The sequence below is a fragment of the Astyanax mexicanus genome, chromosome 1 (assembly GCF_023375975.1).
Source record: "Astyanax mexicanus isolate ESR-SI-001 chromosome 1, AstMex3_surface, whole genome shotgun sequence".
Taxonomy (NCBI): domain Eukaryota; kingdom Metazoa; phylum Chordata; class Actinopteri; order Characiformes; family Acestrorhamphidae; genus Astyanax; species Astyanax mexicanus.
Window position 1 is genome coordinate 130,393,829 of NC_064408.1, and position 15,454 is coordinate 130,409,282.

At 41.0% G+C, this 15,454-nt stretch overlaps 2 protein-coding genes across 7 annotated transcripts in view; one reads left to right on the top strand and one right to left on the bottom strand.

Moving 5' to 3' along the window:
* The window catches only part of slc4a7 (solute carrier family 4 member 7), a 75,205-nt gene that overhangs the window by 12,313 nt on the left and 47,438 nt on the right, over positions 1-15,454 (bottom strand). For 5 of the 6 annotated variants that reach the window (XM_049468776.1, XM_049468793.1, XM_049468786.1 and 2 more), the window contains 10 exons: positions 15,293-15,450; positions 15,023-15,110; positions 14,699-14,845; positions 14,414-14,517; positions 12,954-13,128; positions 11,596-11,729; positions 5,450-5,695; positions 4,091-4,196; positions 3,360-3,521; positions 2,107-2,220 (listed from right to left, as the gene is read on the bottom strand). In XM_049468776.1, the coding sequence (XP_049324733.1) occupies positions 2,107-2,220; positions 3,360-3,521; positions 4,091-4,196; positions 5,450-5,695; positions 11,596-11,729; positions 12,954-13,128; positions 14,414-14,517; positions 14,699-14,845; positions 15,023-15,110; positions 15,293-15,450 (1,434 nt within the window). The other variant, XM_049468787.1, reaches the window with a different exon arrangement.
* On the top strand, positions 7,153-11,514 carry LOC107197208 (complement C1q-like protein 3). The gene is made up of 4 exons (XM_015603303.3): positions 7,153-7,302; positions 9,455-9,526; positions 10,086-10,214; positions 10,970-11,514. The coding sequence occupies exons 1-4, from the start codon at positions 7,176-7,178 to the stop codon at positions 11,248-11,250; spliced, it is 609 nt and encodes a 202-aa protein (XP_015458789.3). The 5' UTR covers positions 7,153-7,175; the 3' UTR covers positions 11,251-11,514.

Genomic DNA, 15,454 nt, shown 5'->3' on the forward strand with positions numbered 1-15,454 from the left:
GTATCTAGACTGGGTTTCTGTGATATCGAGACTGGGTTTCTGTGGTATCTAGACTGGGTTTCTGTGGTATCGAGACTGGGTTTCTGTGGTATCTAGACTGGGTTTCTGTGGTATCTAGACTGGGTTTCTGTGGTATCTAGACTGGGTTTCTGTGGTATCTAGACTGGGTTTCTGTGGTATCTAGACTGGGTTTCTGTGGTATCGAGACTGGGTTTCTGTGGTATCTAAACAGGGTTTCTGTGGTATCGAGACTGGGTTTCTGTGGTATCTAGACTGGGTTTCTGTGGTATCGAGACTGGGTTTCTGTGGTATCGAGACTGGGTTTCTGTGGTATCTAGACTGGGTTTCTGTGGTATCGAGACTGGGTTTCTGTGGTATCTAGACTGGGTTTCTGTGGTATCTAGACTGGGTTTCTGTGGTATCGAGACTGGGTTTCTGTGGTATCTAGACTGGGTTTCTGTGGTATCGAGACTGGGTTTCTGTGGTATCTAGACTGGGTTTCTGTGGTATCGAGACTGGGTTTCTGTGGTATCGAGACTGGGTTTCTGTGGTATCGAGACTGGGTTTCTGTGGTATCTAGACTGGGTTTCTGTGGTATCTAGACTGGGTTTCTGTGGTATCTAGACTGGGTTTCTGTGGTATCGAGACTGGGTTTCTGTGGTATCTAAACAGGGTTTCTGTGGTATCGAGACTGGGTTTCTGTGGTATCTAGACTGGGTTTCTGTGGTATCTAGACTGGGTTTCTGTGGTATCTAGACTGGGTTTCTGTGGTATCTAGACTGGGTTTCTGTGTTATTGAGACTGGGTTTCTGTGGTATCTAGACTGGGTTTCTGTGTTATTGAGACTGGGTTTCTGTGGTATCTAGACTGGGTTTCTGTGGTATTTAGACTGGGTTGCTGTGGTATCTAGACTGGGTTGCTGTGGTATCTAGACTGGGTTTCTGTGGTATTTAGACTGGGTTTCTGTGGTATCTAGACTGGGATTCTGTGGTATCTAGACTGGGTTTCTGTGGTATCTAGACTAGGATTCTGTGGTATCTAGACTGGGTTTCTGTGTTATTGAGACTGGGTTTCTGTGGTATCTAGACTGGGTTTCTGTGGTATCAAGACTGGGTTTCTGTGGTATCGAGACTAGGATTCTGTGGTATCTAGACTAGGATTCTGTGGTATCTAGACTGGGTTTCTGTGTTATTGAGACTGGGTTTCTGTGGTATCTAGACTGGGTTTCTGTGGTATCTAGACTAGGATTCTGTGGTATCTAGACTAGGATTCTGTGGTATCTAGACTAGGATTCTGTGTTATCTAGACTGGGTTTCTGTGGTATCTAGACTGGGTTTCTGTGGTATCTAGACTGGGTTTCTGTGATATCGAGACTGGGTTTCTGTGATATCGAGACTGGGTTTCTGTGGTATCTAGACTGGGTTTCTGTGGTATCTAGACTGGGTTTCTGTGGTATCTAGACTGGGTTTCTGTGATATCGAGACTGGGTTTCTGTGATATCGAGACTGGGTTTCTGTGATATCGAGACTGGGTTTCTGTGTTATTGAGACTGGGTTTCTGTGTTATTGAGACTGGGTTTCTGTGGTATCTAGACTGGGTTTCTGTGATATCGAGACTGGGTTTCTGTGGTATCTAGACTGGGTTTCTGTGATATCGAGACTGGGTTGCTGTGGTATCTAGACTGGGTTGCTGTGGTATCTAGACTGGGTTTCTATGGCGTTAAAAAAATGGGTTTCTGTGGTATCTAGGCTGGGTTTCTATGGCGTTGACAAATGGGTTTCTGTGGTATCTAGACTGGGTTTCTGTGGTATCGAGACTGGGTTGCTGTGTTATGGTAATCCAAATGAGTGTAGAGAATAGTGATAACGGTGCAGTGATGGTGAATCAATAAGATTTCACGATTCACTGATTCGTGACTCAAACTAAAACAAATCACAGTTAAAGTGAATCCGAGCTGCAGGAGGTCAGTTCAGTTTGTTGAGATCGACATTCAGCTTTATCTGCTGAACAAGCAAAATTTACAGTCCCAGAGTCCACACACACACACACACACACACACACACACACACACACACACACACAGGGAGATAAGAAGTAAGGTCGTACCTCGAAGGCGTCGGGGACGTTGAGTTTGGGGGAGGGGATCCCCACCAGGTAGTCCACCACCACCATGATCATTATAGTGAGGAACACGGCGAAGTCACTGATGGCCGAGCGAACCTGCAGATGAAGGGGGGGTTAGTCACTCAGTACTGGTCCACATCACCCCCACAACTCAATCCCAGTTACTACAGACCTCCACCCTGATTGGCTGATAACTGCTGCACTTTACTGAAGAACACAAAGTCAAAAAGTACCGGCCCCCCTTAAATCCTTTCATTTTTAGCCTGCTTTTAACCCCCAGCTAGCGCTGCTGGAGCAGCATTAGCATTAACCACTAACTGTGCTAAGCATTAGCTTTTTCACTATTCAGAGGTGAGTATATCAGACTGTATTCGGCATGTTTACTGTGTTAAAACAAGCTACGTGGGATGAACCGCTAGCTAATATTGCTCTGGCTTACTAGAGCTAACCGGACAAAAACAAAATCTAATCTAATTTACTTAAATAAACTGTTTTCAGGAGAGAAATTTGAGTAGATTAACATTAAACACTTATTTAACTTTAAAAGAAAATGTGTTTTTTTTTAAGAATTACAGTTTTGTTTTCTTAGGTGCTTCCCCCATTAAAATGGAAACATGGCGACACTCTCGCTTACTTCGATGTAGCATCCTTACTAGTGTTGCTTAATGTGGTTTATAATCCGATGCTGCTTATGTATGAAAATAGATGTTTATTGAGTGCACCTTATAATCCGAAAAATACGGTAAACTGAGTACCTGTTACATTACAGTTTCCTTTGGGGTCAGTGAGTCACTCAATGAAAAAATGATCAAATCAATAAGTCAGTAAATATGTAAATCTTTGAGTCAGTCAGTGAACTGAGTAAGTCAATCAATGAGTGAATAATTAAGTGATCGAATCTGTCAATAAATAAGGAAGTAACGGAATCATTTAGTTAATAAGTGATTAAGTGAATACGTGAGTCAGAGTCAGAAAATAAGTGAGTAAGTGTGAGTCAATTATTCAACTAGTAAATTAATTATTAAGTAAATCAATGAGTTAATAAGTGAGTCACTGAGTCAATTAATAACTGAATCAATCAGTTAATACATGAGTGATTGACTGTGAATAAGTGAGTAATTTTGTGAATCAATGATTCAATGAGTCAGTAAGTGAGTCAGTCAGTAAATGATTGATTCAGTGAGTCAGTGAGCGAATCAGTGAGTGATTGTGTGTTTGGAGGCGGGGTTACTGACCCTGGTGGGGAAGTAGCGTTTGGTCTTGAACTGCTTGAGGAAGGAGGAGAGGAAGAAGGTGGTGAAGAAGAGAATCACAGACCAGAACAGAACGTCCGGGATATACGGACCGTCCTGCCCACACGCCGGACCCTCAAACACCCCCTGCAGCTTATGGCACATCTATAAACACACACACACACACACACATTTATTAGTAAAGAAAACTTACATTTAATCCAATTAGAACAGTGGATTTAGGGGTTCTGAGTGGTTCAGTGGTCTAAAGCGCTGTCACTATGATCAGGAGATTGCTGGTTTAAATCCTGGTCATGCAGCTTGCCATCAGCTGCCGGAGTCCTGAGAGAGCACAGTTGTTCTTGCTCTCTCTGGGTGGATACAGTAGATCGTCACTCCTAGGGTGATGTGGATCAGCACAAGGCTGCGTCTGTGAGCTGATGTATCAGAACCGAGTCGCTACGCTTTCCTCAAAACGTTAGTGCTGTGATGCTACTCGGTAAAGCTGCATCAGCAGCAGTTCAAAAAGAGGCGGAGTCTGACTTCACATGTATCAGAGGAGGCGTGTGCTAGTCTTCTTAACCCTCCTGGTGTTGGAGCATCACTAGTGATGGGGGATATACAGCTGAGTAGCAGATAAATTAGGAGGGAAAAAAAAATGTTGGAAGTTAAAATTGGAAGTAGGTGGAGTTTAAACACTCCACCCCTACACACACACACACACACACACTCACAGTTACGTTGAGCTGCCTCCAGTCTATAGAGTCCGCAGCGACACCGGTCTGGTTCCACCTGAAGATGAGCTCAGGTGTGACGTTGGCAGGTGGAGAACACTGACACCTAAACACAAAGCACAATGACATCACTATCTAATTACCATAATAATTATGAACCCTAATTACCTGACTCTTTAATTCCCATAATAATTATAAACCCTTTAATAATGTATTATTTAAATATGATTATTAATCTGATTAAAAAATCTAGTTTATTACGAAGTGAGTGAATAAGTGAGTCAGTCAGAGAGTGAATATTTAAGTCATTGGGTCAGTCAGTGAATAAATGAGTCATTGAGTCAGAGAATAAGTGAGTAATTGAATGAGTGAGTGAATGAGTGAATCATTGAGTCAGTCAGTGAATTAGTGAATCAATTAGTCAGTGAGAGAATATGTGAGTCATTGTGTGAGTGAGTCATTGAGTCAGTCTGTGAATAGGTAAGTTGATTAGTCAGTCAAAGAATGAGTTAGTCTTTGAATAAGCGAGTCAGTCACTGAGTAAATAAGTGAGTCATTGAGTTAGTGAATGTGAGTCAATCAGAGATTGAGTGAATGACTCATTGAGTCAGTCAGTGAATAATTGAGTAAATGAGATAGTCTGTAAATTTGAGTCATTGAGTCAGTAAATAAGTGAGTTACTAAGTCAGTCAATGAATAAGTCACTGAGTCAGAGAATAAGTCAGTCAGTCTCTTAGTTAGTGAATGTGACTCATTAAGGCAGTCAGTGAGTCAGTAAATGTCCGTGAATAAGGGAGACGGTCACTAAGTCAGTGAAAACGTGATTCATTGAGTCAGTCAGTGAGTAAGTGAATAAGTGAGTCGATTAGTCAGTGAGTGAGTGAATGAGTGAGTGTGAATGTTTGAGTCACTGAGTCAGTCCGTGAAGTGTGTGAATCAGTGATTGAGGGAATAACTGAGTCATTGAATCAGTCAGTAAATAAGTTAGTCAATCAGTGAGTGAGTGAGGCAGTCAGTGAATAAATGAGTCAGTCAGTAAGCGAAAAAGTGCATAGATTAGTAAATGAGAGAATAAGTGAGTCCTTGAATGAGTGAGTCATTGAGTCAGTCAGTGAATAGGTGAGTGAATCATCACCAATTAGCAATAGAGCTAACAGGTAATGAAAATCTGTATCGCACTAACTAGCACTTCATTAGCAGATATTATGCGTACATGGTTTCTGACATTGTTTTTAGTTATATTCGAAGTGTCCCTTCCGTTTTAACGCTTCAGGAAGTGCGTAGATGTAACTATGGAAACAGAAGTTGACTCTAGCGTTTAAGGAGGTTATCGGTAGTGAGCGGGAGTGCAGGACTGACGTGTAGAAGGTGAGGTTGTCCAGCCGGTTGTGCATGTTGATGGGGAACATCTCGCCCAGGTGGAAGAGCTTCTCCAGAGCCTCGTAGATGAAGATGATGCAGATCAAAGCGGCGAAGGCTTCCTCTGTGAAGCGCGTGATGTAACACACTAGGGAACTGGCGTCCGTGGCAACCAGGACCACACACAGGAACGCCGTCCACAGGCCGATACTGGTGCGGAGCGGGAGGTAGGCTAGATCGTAGTCTCTGCAGGAGACAATCAAACACAATTTATCAGTATTTCAATAGTGCCGTCTTCATTTACACGTTCACACGCAATTAACTGCACAGTTTAAAGGTCTAAAATCCATTCATCCTTTTTCTTGTTGTTTGTGAAATACAGACGGTCTTTTAGGTCATTTATGATGCTGCACATGAAATTCTTGCTCAACCTTCATAGTCTGCAGCAGCTAGTAAAAGAAAATCCTCAGAAATACGAGTTGATCAGAGAGAAGTTAGGGTATCGACGTCAATCAGTGAGTTCATGGCCACGCCCACCTCGGCTTAGGACCAACCAAAGGCAGAGCAGCAGAAGGAACTAGCTAGCTAAGATGGAGCTAACAGCTCTGTTTACTCAGTTTACAGCTTCTGTTTACAGAGCTAGTTAGCGTTAGCTATCCTGTGTAAGTAACTGATTTAAATCGGATCTCCGGTTGATTCTGTGTTTTACCGAGACTTTAAATAAACCTGAAAACATTTTGTACTTTCAGTTTTAGAGCTGTAAAATTGATTGTAGGGGGGAGACAGCAGGTAGGCGTTCTCTGCAGCAGTGCTGTTAGCCAATCAGAGGCTATATATTTGCATGTATGAATATTCATGAGCAAGAGTCAAAATCCTGTCTTTCTGCAGAGACCGCTAATTTAGTGTTCTAAACCAGGGATAAACAGAAACACCTGAGCACTTTTTATCACAAAAAACGGCTCACATGCCATTCATTTAACAATGGAATGAGACCTTTAAAGCGATAAATATCTGATTCCATGACTCATATAGAAGCTTCTCCAACATCTCTGCTTTTATTTCTCCTCAAGGTCTTGTATTGATGGAGATTTTTTGAGAACCCCTTGAGTTTACTGCATTGATTGTGTGGTAAAGCTCTTACTTTCACTATTAACCATCCAAATCCCCAGTATCTGATTTCTGATTTAATATCAGCAAACGTTTAAGTAATAAATGTGTTTTTTTCCCACCACATTCCATACTGGAAGATAATTTTTCCTCACTAATATTTTCCACTTTTTTATAACACACTTAGAGTTTTGTAGATTTAGAAATTAATGCATGCTAATGCTACATTTAATCCTTCTGAAACGAATGAAAGGAAATGAATAGTACTGTGCCTCATATTTACAACACTGAATGTAATAATATTTACAGAACTCAGCCGACCAATACTGTCCATGTTCCAACCACAATACAGAGAAGCCGTAACTGATCGATCGATTGATTAATTTAGTAGATTATTGGTTAGCAAATAAACAGGGTAGCAGTTCGCTAACATGCAGAGATATGCGAGGTCGTTTCCAGCATAACAGACAGACAGAAATCAATATTCAACTGTAACATAAAGGTTAACTTCTTATCTCTGTGAGTGTGTGTGTGTGTGTGTGTGTGTGTATGTGAGGTCAGTATAAAAGCGCAGTGTCGGGGGCAGTGTGTATGCAGTGTGTGTGTGAGTGGCTGGACGATGGAGGTGAAGTGTGTGTGTATGCTGCTGTTATTGCTGTGTGTTGAGGCTCGGGGGGACGAGGCGCCCCCTACTGGATTAGAGGAGATCCGCAACGAACTGCAGCAGCTCAACACCACAGCAACAGGTAAGGGGGCGAGGAGGCGGGGCTAAAAACACACCTGGAGATCGGAAACACTCGGAGATACCAGGTGTGTTTACCTGCACTTCTTTATCTAATTACTGCACAGCATCAATACTGCAGTAATCAGATAATAATCAGATTTTTGCTTTGCAACCAGCCAATAAACTCGCAGAATAAGACGTGATGCATCGAGAAGCAATATGATCGTACGTTAGCTCGTTTATTTCCGATAACACGTTCTGTTTTCACTCATGCACAGATCGAGACATATATATATACACATCAGAAATCTGATTACTGAGCTCAAATACAGCCCTGAGAAATGTTTCCTAATCAGGATTAAAAATGTTTTATATGACCACTTAAATAATCAGATAACTACTGAAATCTGATTACTGAACTCATATTCTAATCTCGATCAGATTTCCTAATCAGATTTTAAACTTTACTATAATCTAGATGTCTGTTTACATGTTCACAAATAATCAATAATCATGCAACAACAGAAATCTGATCACTGAACTAAAATCAAGCTCCTCTTACCAGAATTCTTAATCAGATTTAGATCAGACTCTTCTCTGATCTAAAGTGTGTTTTGCGGTTTACATGACCACAAGTAATTATTAATCAAATAATCAGATAACTACAGAAATCTGATTACTGGGCTAAAATCCATCTCTATCAGATTTTTTATCAGATGTGTAGACTTTACTCTGATCCAAGAAATCAAGAGTATATTGTTTGCATGACTACTTAAAAATTAGATAACTACAGCAATCTGATTACTGAACTCAAATCCAGCTCTATCAGATTTACTAATTAGATTTGTAGGTTTGACTCTGATCTAAAAGTCCATTATGCTTTTATCATGACCACAAATAATCAATAATCGAATAATTAGATTACTACAGAAATCTGATTGATTAACTAAAATCCAGTTCTCTTTATCAGATTTTTTTTTTTTTTTTACAAAAACTGGGTTATGCTGTTTACTTGACTACATGAAGAATCGGATAATTACATCCTACTCTCTTTATTAAAACACTTAATCAGATTTTTTTTTTTTTTGATGTAAGAAATCAAGAAATCCAGGTTACTTTTTACATGACTACTTAAATAATCAGATAACTACAGAAATCTGATTATTGAGCTAAAATCCAGCTCCCTTCACCAGATTTACTAATCAGATTTGTAGACTTAATTGCTAAAATTGAGGTATGATATTTACATGAATTTACATGATTTCTACATGAATAATCAGATAACTGCAGAAATCTGATACCTCTTCTGATAATGGCTGATCTACGACTGCATTTACATGCATTAAAAATCTGATTACTTAATATACACTGATCTAAAAAAAAAAAATCAAGTATGCTGTTTCCATGTTAACAGGATTTTAAGCAGAGTAATCAGATTCCACTCACATCCAATCACCTGTCTGATATATTGATATATCAGACTGTATAGTGATTATTACATAAAGTTACATTTTTTTTTTTTTTTTTTTTAGATTTTAGAAAATTGCTAAGAATTTACTATATGGGCAAAAGTATTGGGACACCCACCACTGAATTGCGTTTTAGTTCAGGTGTTTGATGCTGTCCCTTTGATGACCCTAGCCAACCAGTCTGTCTGTACAAACATTAATAAAAGAGGGGCGGAGCTAAAAAAAAAAAAAAAAAAAAATCACTAAACTCTAGCCTTTCATCACTTGGCATTGTGCCAAGCATTGTGCAGATTATTGTAAAGTTTCTGGCATTGGGTTCTGCAGCAGGGGAACCTGGTATTGTGGAATGACCGACAAATCATGCTTCTCTATCTGACTGGCACTGTGCCAACTGTAAATTTTGGTAGAGGGGGGATAATGCTACAGGCTGTTTTCAGGGGTCGGACTACACAAACCTTTGTACCAAGATTTTAGGGGTAAATTCTAATAGTTTAGACAGTTGTACACTTCCAACTCTCAGTGGAACCAGTTAGGAAACAACCTTTTCTGTTTAACCTCAACAGACTCCGCCCCTATTGCACATGAGAAGCTGTTAATACCTGTAAAAGGGCGGGGCCAACTCCATATGAATGCCTATGGATTTAGTGTGGGAATGTCTTTAATGCTCCTGTAGGTCCTAATACTTTTGTTTGTGTGTGTGTGTAGAACAGGCTGTAGAGATAAACACACTGAAGGAAAGACTGGAGGCTGCAGAACAGCAACTCAAAACTCAGAGAGGTAAGAGTTCATCCCTTCTTCCCACCATCCATTTATCATCACTCAATCCAACCATGTGTTCATCCCTTCATTTATCTCTCCATCCATCTAAACATCACTCAGTCCATTCATCTACAAACAACTCCTTACATACATATATTGTTTCACCCTTATGTCAATCAGCCCCTACTCACTCATCCTTTCATCACACCATCCCTCCATTCATCTACTTATTCCAGAATCCTTCTACCTGCCTATCAATGTATAAACTATATCCATCCAACAAATCCACTTTTCATCCATACACCAATCTATACACCCATCCCTCCATCATCCACCAGTCATTCCAATCTTCCCTCCATCCCAACATCCTTCTATCTGTCCATCACTCCAACCTATGGTACAGGAACCACTCTTTTCATCTATAAGTGGCCATCAATCACTTTTTTCATACATCATTTCATCAATTCATTCCACCATGTTTATACCCATTCACCCATGCTCTGTGGTGCTGTTTGTGATATTGTGTATGTGTATTAAATTAAGCTGTGTGGGTATGTGTTATGTGTGTGTGTTTTAGATACCCCTAAAGTGGCATTTGCAGCATCTCTGGGCAGCAATGGAATCATCTCCACCAAAAACACCTTCAAAAAACTCATCTATAAAGACGTGCTGACGAACGTCGGACACGCCTACAACCCCGAGACAGGTACCACACATACAAATATACAAATACTCCCACCGGAAGCTCTGGGGCTGGGGTGCGGGGGTCTGGACTAGTCGTGCCAGTAGCTCTGGGGCTGGGGTGCAGGGGTCTGGACTAGTCGTGCCAGTAGCTCTGGGGCTGGGGTGCAGGGGTCTGGACTAGTCGTGCCAGTAGCTCTGGGGCTGGGGTGTGGCGGTTTAAAGTAGTCCCGCCAGTAGCTCTGGGGCTGGGTTAAGGGGGCTTCTGGGCTACTCCTGCCGGTAGTTCTGGGGCTGGGGTAAGAGGGTCTGGACTAGTCATGCCAGTAGCTCTGGGGCTGGGGTGTGGCGGTCTAAAGTAGTCCCGCCAGTAGCTCTGGGGCTGGGTTAAGGGGGCTTCTGGGCTACTCCTGCCGGTAGTTCTGGGGCTGGGGTGCAGGGGTCTGGACTAGTCGTGCCAGTAGCTCTGGGGCTGGGGTAAGGGGCTTCTGGGCTACTCCTGCCGGTAGCTCTGGGGCTGGGGTAAAGGGGGCTGCACTACACCTGCCGGTAGCTCTGGGGCTGGGGTAAAGGGGGCTGCACTACTCCTGCCGGTAGCTCTGGGGCTGGGGTAAAGGGGGCTGCACTACTCCTGCCGGTAGCTCTGGGGCTGGGATGTGAGGGTCTAGGAAACTCCCGCCAGCAGCTCTGGGGCTGGGGTGTGGGGGTCTGGTGGTGAGAGTTTGTATGTTCAGTGCTATCGTAACAGTATGTGTGTGTGTGTGTGTGTGTGCACTGCAGGTGTGTTTAAAGCTCCGGTGAAGGGTGTGTATTATATCCGCTTCACGGCTACAGCGCCCACAAGTGGTCTGATGAGTGCGGTGCTGTATAAGAACCAGACAGTGCAGCTGACTGTTCACGAGCCCCCGGTTGGACCGGGCAGCGACACCGCCGCCAACGGCGCTGCCCTGCTGTTAGAACAGGGGGAGGAGCTCTACATGCAGCTGAGGCCAAACTCACACCTGTGGGACAACGCCAGCCACCACAGCACCTTCAGCGGCTTCCTGCTCTATGCCATGTGACCACGCCCACATCTGCACTGCACCCTGGGAGATCCATTTCAGCATACAGCAGCGTCTCTGAATAGTTATTAAAGGATTTCTTGTTCTGACACATCTGTTCACCTCTAATCAGATCATTAATTACCTGCTAATTAAATAACATCATTAATGACTGTAGCTTTTCTCAGTTACACCAGTGTTACACATTCAAAGTTCTGCTTCCACCACCAGGTGGCACTGCAGCATTAAAATGAATAAACAGCTGAATGCAGTATTCTCTATGAACTGTTCTTCAGTACTTGACTATATTCTATTAAGATAAATAAATAAACAAGCAAAAGCTGGAGATTTTTATACTCTGCTCACCTGCAGAACATGAACAGGATCTTCTCAAAGACCAGAACCGGACCAGTGCTGCCCAGGATGGTGAGCGGCTGACCAGCAAACAGAGAGTACGCCACCCCGGTCAGAGACGCTCCAAACAGAGACTCTATAGCACTCTACCAGAGAGAGAGAGAGAGACAGAGAGAGAGAGAGAGAGAGAGAGAGAGATACAGCTCATTAAGACATTGAACTATCGGCATATTAAAGACTTTAAACTATTGGCTCATTAAAGACTCTTTAAACTATCGGCTCATTAAAGATTTTTTAAACTATTGGCTCTTTAAAAACTCTTTAAACTATCAACTCACTAAAAACTCTTTAACCAATTGGCTCATTAAAGACTCTTTAACCAATCGTTTCATTAAAGACTCTTTAACCAATTGGCTCATTAAAGACTCTTTAACCAATCGTTTCATTAAAGACTCTTTAACCAATCGGCTCAATAAAGACTCTTTAACCAATCGTTTCATTAAAGACTCTTTAAACTATTGGCTCATTAAAAACTCTAAACTATCGGCTTATTAAAGACTCTTTTAACTATCAGCTCGTTAAAGATTCTTTAAACTATCGTCTCATTAAAGACCTTTTATCCAATTGGCTCAATGTAGATTCATTAACTAATCAGCTCTTTAGTGACTTGTTAACTAATCATCTCATTAAGGAGGTTTTAAGCAACTAGCTCATTAAAGACTCTTCAAACTACTGACTCATTAAAGACTCTTCAAATTATTGACTCATTAAAGATTCTTTAAACAATCGGCTCATTAAAGACCTTTTATCCAATTGGCTCAATGTAGATTCATTAACTTATCATCTCATTAAGGAGGTTTTAAGCAACTAGCTCATTAAAGACTCTTCAAACTATTGACTCATTAAAGACTCTTCAAATTATTGAATCATTAAAGACTCTTTTAACTATCGGCTCATTAAAAACTCTTTAACCAATTGGCTCATTAAAGACTCTTTAACCAATCGGCTCATTAAAGACTCTTTAACCAATCGGCTCAATAAAGAGTCTATAACCTATTGGCTCATTAAACACACTTTAACCAATCGTCTTATTAAAGACTCTTTAAACTATTGGCTCATGAAAAACTCTTCAAACCATCGGCTCTTTAGTGGCTCGTTAACCATTCAGCTCATTGCTCTTTAAACACATTGGTATATAAATATTATACTAGGGTTTCCTATGGTCTTTGAAAGCGACAGTAATAAAGCTCATTTAGCTCATCTTTTTCTGAGTCGTTTATTTTTTTATCATTAATTGTTCATCGTTTATGGTAACAGTGTTAATATAAGTCAGTGCTAAGCGACGCTCCTGGTGAATCAGAGATGCTCACTATGTTATTTTTGGTGATGTCCCCCAGAAGTCCCCCGAAGGTGATGACGGGGGACATGCAGGCGCAGTACAGGAACAGGATGGAGGCCAAACACTGCAGACTGAGAGCATCCCGAACATCACTCCAATAAAACGGTGCTTTACGCCGGATATCCATCACCAGCCCACCGAATATCCTGAAACACACACACACACACACACACATCATTATCATGATCATTATCTTCATAATCACCATCATTATCATCATCTTCTTCAATATTTTCATAATCACCATTATCATTAACATGATCATAATCATTATCATCAAATATCATTATCTTTATCATTATCAGCAGCAGCATTGTCCTTATCAATATCTTAATCATCATCATCATAATCTGTTTTACTATTATCATCATTATCTTTATCATTATCTCTTTATCCTTATCATTACCATCATCATCAACTTTATTACTTTCATCATCAGCAGCATTTTCTTCATTATAATCATCGTAATCATCATTATCTTGATCATTCTCTCATTATCCTTATTATCTTCATCATTATCATCAATATAATTATTTTCATCCTCTTTTTATCATTATCATATCTTCATTATTATGATCATTATCTTGATCATTATTTTTATTATGATCATTATATTCATTATCATTATCATCATCATTATCTTTATCATTATAATTATAGAGAGTTATGAGTTGGGTATGGATGAGGTATTGTGATCAATGGTTTACTGTTCACACGTGATTTTGGATCTTTAAGTTCAGTTTAAATCCTCACTGTAGCTCTGTTGCCTCTTAACAGCTACTTAACATCTACATCAAACTGTTAAATCTGATTTAATAAAACAGAACCCCCCCCCCACCCCCATACATTGCCCACTTCATCAAAACAGACTTACAGCTAATCCACCCCCTCCTAACACTGAGTTTACACAACCACGTTAACCTTCTACATTCCCTCTACACACCCGTCCTCCACATCTCTCACAACATCCTGCATCTAAAACCTTTAAACGGTGGATATTTAGATACAGCTCTGGAAAACAAATCCACTTAAAAATGATGAGTTTCTTTCATTTTACCAAATTAAAAACCTCTGGAATATAATCAAGAGGAAGATGGATGATCACAAGCCATCAAACCACCAAACTGAACTGCTTGAATTTTTGCACCAGGAGTAAAGCAGCATAAAGTTATCCAAAAGCAGTGTGTAAGACTGGTGGAGGAGAACATGATGCCAAGATGCATGAAAAAAAAACAGTGTGATTAAAAACCAGGATTATTCCACCAAATATTGATTTCTGAACTCTTAAAACTTTATGAATATGAACTTGGGAATATGGGAGAAATGTTGTTCGTAGCTTATTTTACTCAAACATAAACCTATAAATATCATAGTCAGTGCTGAATAAATACATTATATAGTGTGTATAGTGTGTATAGTGTGTGTACTGACCGTCCCGTCCTCTGTAGTTCAGGTCCTGTATGATGCTCCTCCTCTTTAATGCTGTCTGATGGGGGGGCGGAGCCATTCGGAACCGGGGGTAACTTCCTCTTCTCCTACAGACGTAAAACATAATTAATAGAATTAATGTATAATTACTATATTCTGCTCACACCATTCACTTCTCTAACGATAATAATGTTTGTAGTGCTGTGATAAATCTAGTTTTATTATATAATAAGAGTATTATAAGGAGTATTAAGAGTTATTAGGGGCAGGGTGGCGCCCCCTGCTGACCTGTGACGGGACATTCTTGGGTGGTTCGATGCGAATGGTGGGGTCCCACTCCCCCGGGGGCAGAACCGTCACCTGGTCCAAAAACTCGTCAATCCCCGACAGCAGGTCATTTCGGTCTTTAGCTTTATACGCTACATCATGGAAGATCTAACACACAAATTAAAAAAATAGAATTATTAATAACTAATAGAAATTAATGAAACAAAATTAAACTGTTCATAATAGCAACAGTGTTACAGCCAAACCTTTCTGGGTGCAACACTTCTGTACACATTAGTTCTGGGTACACACATTATATATATATATTTGTGAATTGATCTGTACCTCGTCAGTCATCAGCGTGGCAATGGATCGTCCGATCTCGTGATACTGAGGGCCTTTCCCAAACGGCCCGAGCAGCAGAAACAGAAACCTGACAAAACAAACAGAACCCGACCCGACCAATCACACAGAGCTCCACCACACTGCAGGAGATCAACACTAACTCATATCATAATAAACATTTCCCACACAGCACAGCAGGGGGGCGCTGTGTGCAGTAGTACTGTGTACACTGTATTAAAATCTCAGTGTGTGTGTGTGTGTGTGTGTTACCTGGTGGGTACAGGCACTTCGGTGAGGCCGGTGAGGAGAACAGCTGGGGACAATCTGACGAATGCTATGATTGGACGGTCCAAAAAGTCCACCTCTCCAACCAGAACATTGGACGCCTCAGCTCCAGGAGGAATCTTCTTCATGAAGTTCATATCCACCTGA

Coding starts and splice junctions, on each gene's coding strand:
- LOC107197208 (XM_015603303.3), top strand. CDS start 7,176: ATGGAGGTGAAGTGTGTGTGTATGCTGCTGTTATTGCTGTGTGTTGAG. Junction 7,303..9,454: donor GCTCAACACCACAGCAACAG/GTAAGGGGGCGA, acceptor GTGTGTGTGTAG/AACAGGCTGTAGAGATAAAC. Junction 9,527..10,085: donor GCAACTCAAAACTCAGAGAG/GTAAGAGTTCAT, acceptor TGTGTGTTTTAG/ATACCCCTAAAGTGGCATTT.